This window comes from Helianthus annuus, chromosome 1 (assembly GCF_002127325.2).
Source record: "Helianthus annuus cultivar XRQ/B chromosome 1, HanXRQr2.0-SUNRISE, whole genome shotgun sequence".
Classification (NCBI taxonomy): domain Eukaryota; kingdom Viridiplantae; phylum Streptophyta; class Magnoliopsida; order Asterales; family Asteraceae; genus Helianthus; species Helianthus annuus.
Window position 1 is genome coordinate 111,089,978 of NC_035433.2, and position 8,753 is coordinate 111,098,730.

At 39.8% G+C, this 8,753-nt stretch overlaps 2 protein-coding genes across 2 annotated transcripts; one reads left to right on the forward strand and one right to left on the reverse strand.

The window, feature by feature from the left end:
- Window positions 1-849: 849 nt before the first annotated feature.
- LOC110927264 lies at window positions 850-1,569 on the forward strand. The gene has a single exon (XM_022170923.1). The coding sequence runs from the start codon at window positions 850-852 to the stop codon at window positions 1,567-1,569; it is 720 nt and encodes a 239-aa protein (XP_022026615.1).
- Window positions 1,570-5,249: 3,680 nt separating this feature from the next.
- LOC110927279 (junctophilin-1-like) lies at window positions 5,250-6,553 on the reverse strand. Its single transcript, XM_022170944.2, has 2 exons — window positions 6,288-6,553; window positions 5,250-5,588 (listed from the first exon to the last, which is right to left on the reverse strand). Exons 1-2 carry the CDS (start codon window positions 6,507-6,509, stop codon window positions 5,250-5,252), a joined length of 561 nt encoding a protein of 186 aa, XP_022026636.1. The 5' UTR covers window positions 6,510-6,553.
- Between the last annotated feature and the right edge of the window lie 2,200 nt (window positions 6,554-8,753).

Below are 8,753 nucleotides of genomic sequence, written 5' to 3' on the forward strand. Positions count from 1 at the left end.
CATATATTCAACCAGTATACAAGCCTTATATACAATCCAATCCATAAACATATATACGAGCCCTTATATACGACTAGTATATATGTATACAAATGTGAAGTGGTTTTTACTAAAATCCCACAAAATACAGTTTGTAAGGCTAAGAACTTTGTTTTCTTGATTTAGAAAAAAATCAACTACAATTAAGAAACGAACATCGATTTGAACTTATAACATCAGTGGTAGTTGTTATTTGTTTGTTAATACACATAGAATGCCTTAATGAGTTTTGAACTTCCCATCGGCACGACAACTCAAATCTAACCCTAAACTTTACAAGTAGAAACACAAACAACCAAACAACCCTCTTCATCTCTTTCTCTCTCTGTGAAAACTAAACAAGACGTCAAAACGAAACTAGGCCCGTTGGGATAAACTCATACCGGCAACTGGGTTGATAGACGATGAAAGTTTTGAACCATTGGGATAGGTGTTAATTAATGTGCCTTGGTCAGCTTTGACCGAGTAAAAGGTGAAACGTGGAAGTCATTTTCTGCACATGTTTATTCAGGAGATCATGGAGGAACAGGTCATACGTGGAAGTCATGCAACGTGGGAGTTTTCAACTTTCTGTTATTTATGCATTTGTAGGAGTAATTGTTTTTTAAGTTTTTTCCCTTCAAGTATTTTCCATTCAGTAATTTCAATTCCTCTTGTAATCGTTGATTTGAAGTTTAGTGAAAAAAACCCAGAAAATTGCCCCAGATCTGTGTCGTTAATTTGTCTTGTTTGCAGTTCTGATTTACCAACAATTGGTATCAGAGCCCCGTTATCGATCATTGTATGCCCAAATACCTACGATTCAACACCATGAATACAGATGCTACAACCTCGTTAATCCCCAAAGAAACTAATTCCGTATCACTACAAATCCCGACATTAACCGCGACAAACTACACCACATGGGCGATCAAGATGGAGGCTGTTATGGACGCTCAAGGCTTGTGGGAGTCCGTTGAACCGCCCGCCAATGCGGTGTTAGACGAGAAGAAAAACAAAACGGCTCGAGCATTCATCTTCCAAGCGATCCCAGAAGACGTCTTGTTGCAAGTGGCAAAGAAGAAGACGGCGAAGGAGATTTGGGAATCGTTGAAGACGCGATATGTGGGTGCCGAACGGGTTCAGAAGGCACGTCTACATACTCTCAATAGTGAATTTGAATCATTGAAGATGAAAGACGAGGAGTCGATTGATGATTTCGCGGGAAAATTAAGTGGCTTGGGATCTAAGTATAACAGTCTCGGGTCAACGCTTGAAGACGGCAAGTTGGTTAGAAAATTGTTGGATGCGGTCCCAGATAGGTATCTCCAACTCGTTGCGTCGATGGAACAATATTCGGATGTGGACAGTATGCCGTTTGAGGAGGCTGTAGGGCGTTTAAAAGCGTATGAAGATAGGCTGAAATTGAGGAAGGGAAACACATCAAGTGAGAGCGGGTTGCTACTCACTCGGTCCGAGTCACACTTGGGTCAGAAATCACCGGGCAAAGGGTATTCGTCTGGTGGAAGGGGACGTGGTTCAAAATGTTGAACGGGGTGGAAGACACAACACACGGGGCAAGGGGTCGCACCGAGGAAGAGGTGGTCGATGGAATGCCGGGTCACACCATGAAATGCAAAACGGGTCTCGAAAGCCGCGAGATAAGAAGCATGTTAAGTGCTTTAAATGTGATCAATTGGGGCATTATGCTTCAGAGTGTGAAGCAGGGAAGAAACCACATGAAGAGGTGAACTTGACACAAGAAGAGGAGCAGACACTTTTGTTGACTGTTTACGGAGAAAAAGTTCAAAACATGGTGCTACTAAATGAAGACAAGGTGTTCCCAGCCTGCATCGATGATAAAGCTGAACGTAACCCAAATACTTGGTATTTAGATAACGGAGCCAGTAATCACATGACTGGTTCCAAAGATTTATTCGCTGAATTGGATGAGAAGGTGACGGGTCAAGTCCGATTTGGTGACGGGTCAAGAGTTGAAATACGGGGTAAAGGAACAGTATTATTTAAATGCAAAAACGGGGACCAGTTCGTGCTTCGTGAAGTGTACTTCATACCGGCTCTCAATAGTAACATCATAAGTTTGGGTCAAATGACTGAAGAAGGTTACGAAATTGTGATGCGAGGCGATTATCTTAAGATGTCGGATGAAGAGGGTAAGTTGATCATGAAGGTACAACGTTCAACCAATAGGCTGTACAAAATAGTACTGCACACTTCCAAGCCTGTTTGTCTTTTGACCAATTTAGATGATGAAGGATGGGTTTGGCACGCGCGTCTCGGACATGTGAACTTCACAACATTGGGAAGTTTGGTTCGAGATGAGTTAGTGGAAGGTGTACCGCGCATTAAACATCCAAGGCAGGTGTGCGAAGGTTGTTTAGTCGCCAAACAAACCCGACAATCGTTTCCTCTCGAAGCACAATGGCGAGCAAGCAAACCACTTGAATTGGTTCACGCCGACTTGTGCGGGCCAATAACGCCACAAACCATTGGAGGTAACAAGTATTTCTTACTGCTTGTTGACGACTATTGTAGATTTATGTGGGTTTACTTGCTAAAAAGTAAAGATGAAGCATTGCCAAAATTCAAAATTTTCAAAGCAGAAGCTGAAAAACAAACAACTCAAAAGGTCTGTATGTTACGAACGGACCGAGGCGGTGAGTTTACCTCAAAATTGTTTAACCAATTTTGTGAAGAGCAAGGGATTAAACGTCAACTAACGGTCCCTTACTCTCCACATCAGAATGGTGTTGTAGAACGTCGCAATAGAACCATTCTGGAGGTAACTCGGTCACTTCTAAAAACGATGTCGGTACCTGAACCTTTTTGGGGGGAGGCTGTAAGACACTCAGTTTATTTACTGAACCGAGTATCAACAAAAGGTTTCAAATATAAGACACCCTACGAAGGATTGAAGGGGAGGAAACCAAAATTGGGGCATTTAAAAATTTTCGGTTGTATCGCTCATGTGAGAAAGACTGAAACTCATCTTGGAAAGCTTACTGATCGAAGCTTAAAGATGGTATATCTTGGGGTTGAACCAGAAAGTAAAGGTTGTCGCTTGTTTTGCCCTAGTCAGAACCGAATTTGTGTTGCACGAGTGAAAAGTCGTGATTTTGATGAAACAAGGACTTGGGCCTGGAATGAAGCCCAAGAAAGTCAGCCCAAGTCACGTGAAACATGGGGTAATGCAAAAGTTATTATTCAACCAGGGCCCAGTTCAGTTAATAGCATGCCTAATATTGAAACAAGCCCTAATTCACCTCCTGGAGAATCAGCGACATCAGCAATTCACACACCCACAACAGTTCATGGCGAACAAGGAACATCACACGAGTCTTCGAGATTGCAGTCATTTTCAAGTGGGTCAATTGGAAGTCAGGGGAGTAGTGATTCGCCAAACAGGTCAGATATCGATAATGTTCCTTTTCAAGGTTATCGTTCCATTAATGAAATTTATGATGAAACGGTTCCGATTGAATTGGAGCCTGATGAGTTGTTGCTAATTGGAGACGAGCCATCATCTTACAAAGAAGCAATTGTTGATAAAGAATGGCAAGAAGCAATGAAAGCGGAGATTGAATCAATTAAGAAGAACAAAACATGGGAGTTATGTGACCTTCCAGCAGGTCACAAAGCGATTGGTCTCAAGTGGGTCTTCAAATTGAAGAAGGATGCTGATGGTAAGATTACTAAACACAAAGCGAGAATCGTTGCAAAAGGTTATGTGCAGCGAAAAGGCGTCGATTTTGAGGAGGTGTTTGCACCGGTAGCGCGTTTAGAAACGATTCGATTAATTTTGGCCATAGCTGCAAAAGAAGGATGGCCGGTTTATCATCTAGACGTAAAATCAGCATTTCTGAACGGGGAACTACAGGAAGAGGTATACGTTTCTCAACCGGATGGTTTTGTTATTGCTGGAAAAGAAAGAATGGTGTACAAATTGCACAAAGCCTTATATGGACTAAGGCAGGCTCCAAGAGCTTGGAACCAGCGACTCGACAAAGCTTTAAAACGAGTTGGTTTTCTGAAGTGTCCACAGGAACAAGCCATTTACAAACTTCAAGGGTCGAAGACAAGTTTGATAGTAGGTGTGTATGTCGACGACCTGATCGTGACTGGGTCTGATGATAAACAGGTATGTGACTTCAAACAAAAGCTGAACAAAATGTTTGATATGGTTGACCTTGGTAAATTGTCATATTATTTGGGTATAAAAGTTGAACAGAAGGAAGGGGAAATAACTATTTGTCAAGGTGGGTATGCTAAAAAGATTTTGCAATCAGTTGGATTACTGGATTGCAACCCATCACAGTGGCCAATGGATCCAAAGTTAAAACTAACCAAAGATGAAACTGGAAAACCGGTTGATGCCACAAGCTATAGACGTATTATTGGTAGCTTGCGGTATCTACTTCACACCCGTCCGGATCTTGGGTACACGGTTGGAGTACTTAGCAGATTCATGGAGAGTCCAAAAGAAAGCCATTTGATGGCTATGAAGCAAGTTCTCAGGTACGTGAAGGGATCACTAGATTACGGGTTAAGGTACCGGAAAGATGGGGATGTCGAGTTGATTGGGTTTAGTGACAGTGGTCATGGATGCAATGCCGTTGACGGAAAGGCAACAACAGGTATGGCTTTTTATTATTCTGGAAACCTGATTACTTGGTCATCTCAAAAACAGAAAACAGTGGCGTTGTCCTCTTGCGAAGCCGAATTCATGGCTGCAACATCCGCTGCGTGTCAAGCACTCTGGTTGAAAAGTTTACTGGCTGAACTCATAGGGTTGACAGGTCAAAGTGTGAAGCTGTTGGTTGACAACGAGTCCGCAATCGCCCTAATGAAAAATCCCGTGTTTCACGGGAGGTCTAAGCACATTGATACCAAGTATCACTTCATTAGGGAATGCATAGAAAGAGGGCAGATTAGTGTTCAGCATGTGAGTGGAAATATGCAGAAAGCTGACATTATGACAAAGGCATTGCCACGAATCAAATTCAGTGAGATGCGAGCACTGCTAGGCATGGAAGATCTTGGTGACACAAGTGCACATTAAAGGGGAGAATGTTAATTAATGTGCCTTGGTCAGCTTTGACCGAGTAAAAGGTGAAACGTGGAAGTCATTTTCTGCACATGTTTATTCAGGAGATCATGGAGGAACAGGTCATACGTGGAAGTCATGCAACGTGGGAGTTTTCAACTTTCTGTTATTTATGCATTTGTAGGAGTAATTGTTTTTTAAGTTTTTTCCCTTCAAGTATTTTCCATTCAGTAATTTCAATTCCTCTTGTAATCGTTGATTTGAAGTTTAGTGAAAAAAACCCAGAAAATTGCCCCAGATCTGTGTCGTTAATTTGTCTTGTTTGCAGTTCTGATTTACCAACAAGCCCGTCACTGTTAGGCCTGTGGTGCATCTGTTTCTGTACCGCCTTTATGGCTGCCACTCTAGCGGCATTAGCTGCTCTATTGGCCGCTGCTACCGCCCGATTCACCCTTTCATCAACTTTCGCTACATCGTACGCTTTCTCTGCAGCTCTTCGTGCTTCCTGATTATGTACACACAAAGAAAGATCCATTCATCAAATTACAAATCATGTACACAAAGAAAGATAGCATCATCAAAATTAGGGCTGCAAACGAACCGAACTTTCAGCGAACAGTTCGTGAACCGTTCGGCGGGATGTTCGTTTGTGTTCATTCGTTTATTAAATGAATGAACACGAACTAGAAATTCCGTTCGTTTGGTTAAATGAACATACACGAATAGAGGCCTCGTCCGTTCATTTATGTTCATGAACGTTCGGTAACATGTTCGTTTATGTTTGTGTTCTTTTATGTTTGTTTGTGTTCGATAGTTCATTAGGGTTTTAAATTTTATCTAAATACTTCAAAATTCCAACTAATAAAATATTTAATAAATGTTAGTGTATTACATATTACATACCTTTTAAATATGTTTGTTTGTGTTCATGAACGTCCGTTTGTGTTTGGTTGCGTTCGTAACATTTGTGTGTGTTTGTTGCCTAAAATTTACGAACGTACACAAACACATTCATTTTCTTAATGAACAAAAACTAACAGTAAATCTCGTCGGGTAAGTGTTCATGAACAATTCATGAACACCATTATTTCCTCAACAAACATACACGAACAAGGGATTGCTCGTGTTCGTTCGGTTTGTTTGTAGCCCTAATCAAAATTATAAATCACATATAATAATATATGACAGAAGAGGATATATATACCTGAATGGCGTTAAGAACTTTGGAATGATAAACGGCAACAGGGGATACAGGGTGCATAGTAGTTTGTGAGCTAGGAACATCGAGAACACCGTTTTGCCAATGCCCGGATTGAGTCTCTCCGTTTCGAAAAGTGTACATACCAAGTCCTTGTCGTTTTCCTTCATGCCATGACCCTTCGTATCTATGACCGTTTGCAAAAGTATACACTCCAAAACCATGCATCTTGTCTGCAAAGTATTCTCCAGCATACGTATCGCCATTCCTACAAAAGGAAACAATTATTATTTAAATTTATTAATTTTTCTATTTATTTGGTTGGTACATATGCCCATATAAAATAAGCTGAGTACATTAAAGGTATTAAAGGTAATGGTTCATGTTTTTTTCTGTTTTAATATAAATAGCGGCATTTTATAGGTATAAAATAGCAGTATTTCAACTTTTTTGTTAAATATACATATAATACAGCGTATTTGGTTATAATATACAGACAAAATGTTTCTAAACTTTCTTCTGGTGGTCGCTAAACATAAAATAGCGCCCACTATTTCATCGTTATCGCTACGTAGCGTATAGGTAGCTTGTCACCATCGTCGCTATTCACTATTAACAACAAATTTGGGAATACGTATATCCAACTAATCACCGTACGTGAACAATCTACACACCTTCAAGGGTAAATTCCTATAAATCTGATCTCCTAAATGGATTACATTACCAAACAAACGTACCGATTAACCAACCCCAAACCCGTCCCAGATGTGTCGGGTTTCGGGTTTACCCTTCGGGTTCAATTGCCATCCCTAGCTTTAGATGGGACGCAATCCCAACCAACTCTACTCGAGTGAATGGATCCAATAGTTTTCCTCCAAAGATTGTTTGGTTTGGTCTTGAAACGCCAACCCTATTTAACTAATAACGCAATATTAATGTCCTCAAGTCTACTAATACCGATGCCACCGAACTCTTTAGGCGAAGCCACCCACTCCCACGCAACCCAATGCATTTTCTTGACTTCACTCGACCCTCCCCACAAGAATCTTTCGATAAGAGCTTTGAGATCATTAATCACCTTTTTGGGCTTTGTATAATGAAAAATAATAGTTAGGAAGACTTTCCAAAACGGACTTGATGATAGCGACTCTCCCTCCAATCGACAAGAGCATGGACTTCCAAACCGCAAGATGACTCTCGAAAACGTCGTAAACCGGTTTTCAATTATTAATACGGCTCATATTAGCCCCAACCATAATCCCAAGGTATTTGAAAGGAGGGGCATCCGGCTGACACCCCATCACACTAGCCATATCACCGATCTCACCAGACACCTCCCCAATCCCATAAAGGTTCAATTTGGACATATTAACTTACCGAACAAAGGTGAAAGCATCGAAGAATTCTTACAATATTAACAACTTCCGCCTTATCCCAATCACCAGGGACGATCGCGTCATCCGCATACAGGAGATGAGAGACCACCTGGCCGTCACTCGGAAGTCAAATACCCTTTATCACGCCCGCCGAACGAGCCTTTTCAATCATACAGGATAGAGCTTCCATGACCACCAGGAAAAGGAAGGGGAAAGAGAATCTCCTTGCCTCATCCCTTTGTTACATTGAAATTCAAAAGTCGAGTCAGAGTGAATGACTTCCAATTCAGATGGAATCTTTCAACCAAACCAAAGCAATGAAATGCTTAAATGGATTTCCGTTAGTTATAATGAATTAGAAGAAATTTAATGACATTATTGGTCTATACAAGTTAATTAGAAGAGTAGAAAGTAGAAAATCTATATCTTCAACTTTTTTGTATACATGAATAAACTCTCATTTTACTATTAAGGAGTATTAAAATGTAACAACTATGTTTTTTCTCCTTTTTGTTACTTTATAATGAATCTTTTTTAAGAGCTAAACTTTTACATTATAGGGATTGACTCACTAATCTTTTCCTACCTTAAACTCTATCTAATTCATCAAAACCACTAGACTATTCTATGTGTATAATAATGAACCGACTACCAATGTGTTGTAATATTTGTTATCACTCTTTCACAGTGAAACTATAACTTTACTAAAATTTAATCTTTCTTCTGATTATTATATATGTTCATTCTTTTAGTTTATACCGGTTTAAATGAACAATTAAATAGGACTAATTTAATAACTAGCAATTTTACCCATTGTGCGTTGTGACAACATCGAAACGTAAAGTAACTTGAATTATACCATTTAGTGAAAATGTATGATATTTTACCCGATTCATTTCTAGAACAAAATTTTACATCAAAACATAGACCAACTGAAAATGTACATATAAATAAGTACGAAAATGTATTATATTTGACCTGACTATTTCTTACGTTGAAACGTAAACCAACTTGAATTTATACTGAAACATACATAAAAAAAAATAAGCAAGTAAGAAAATGGTGTTTTTTAAGTTAACGAATGGTAAACATAAAA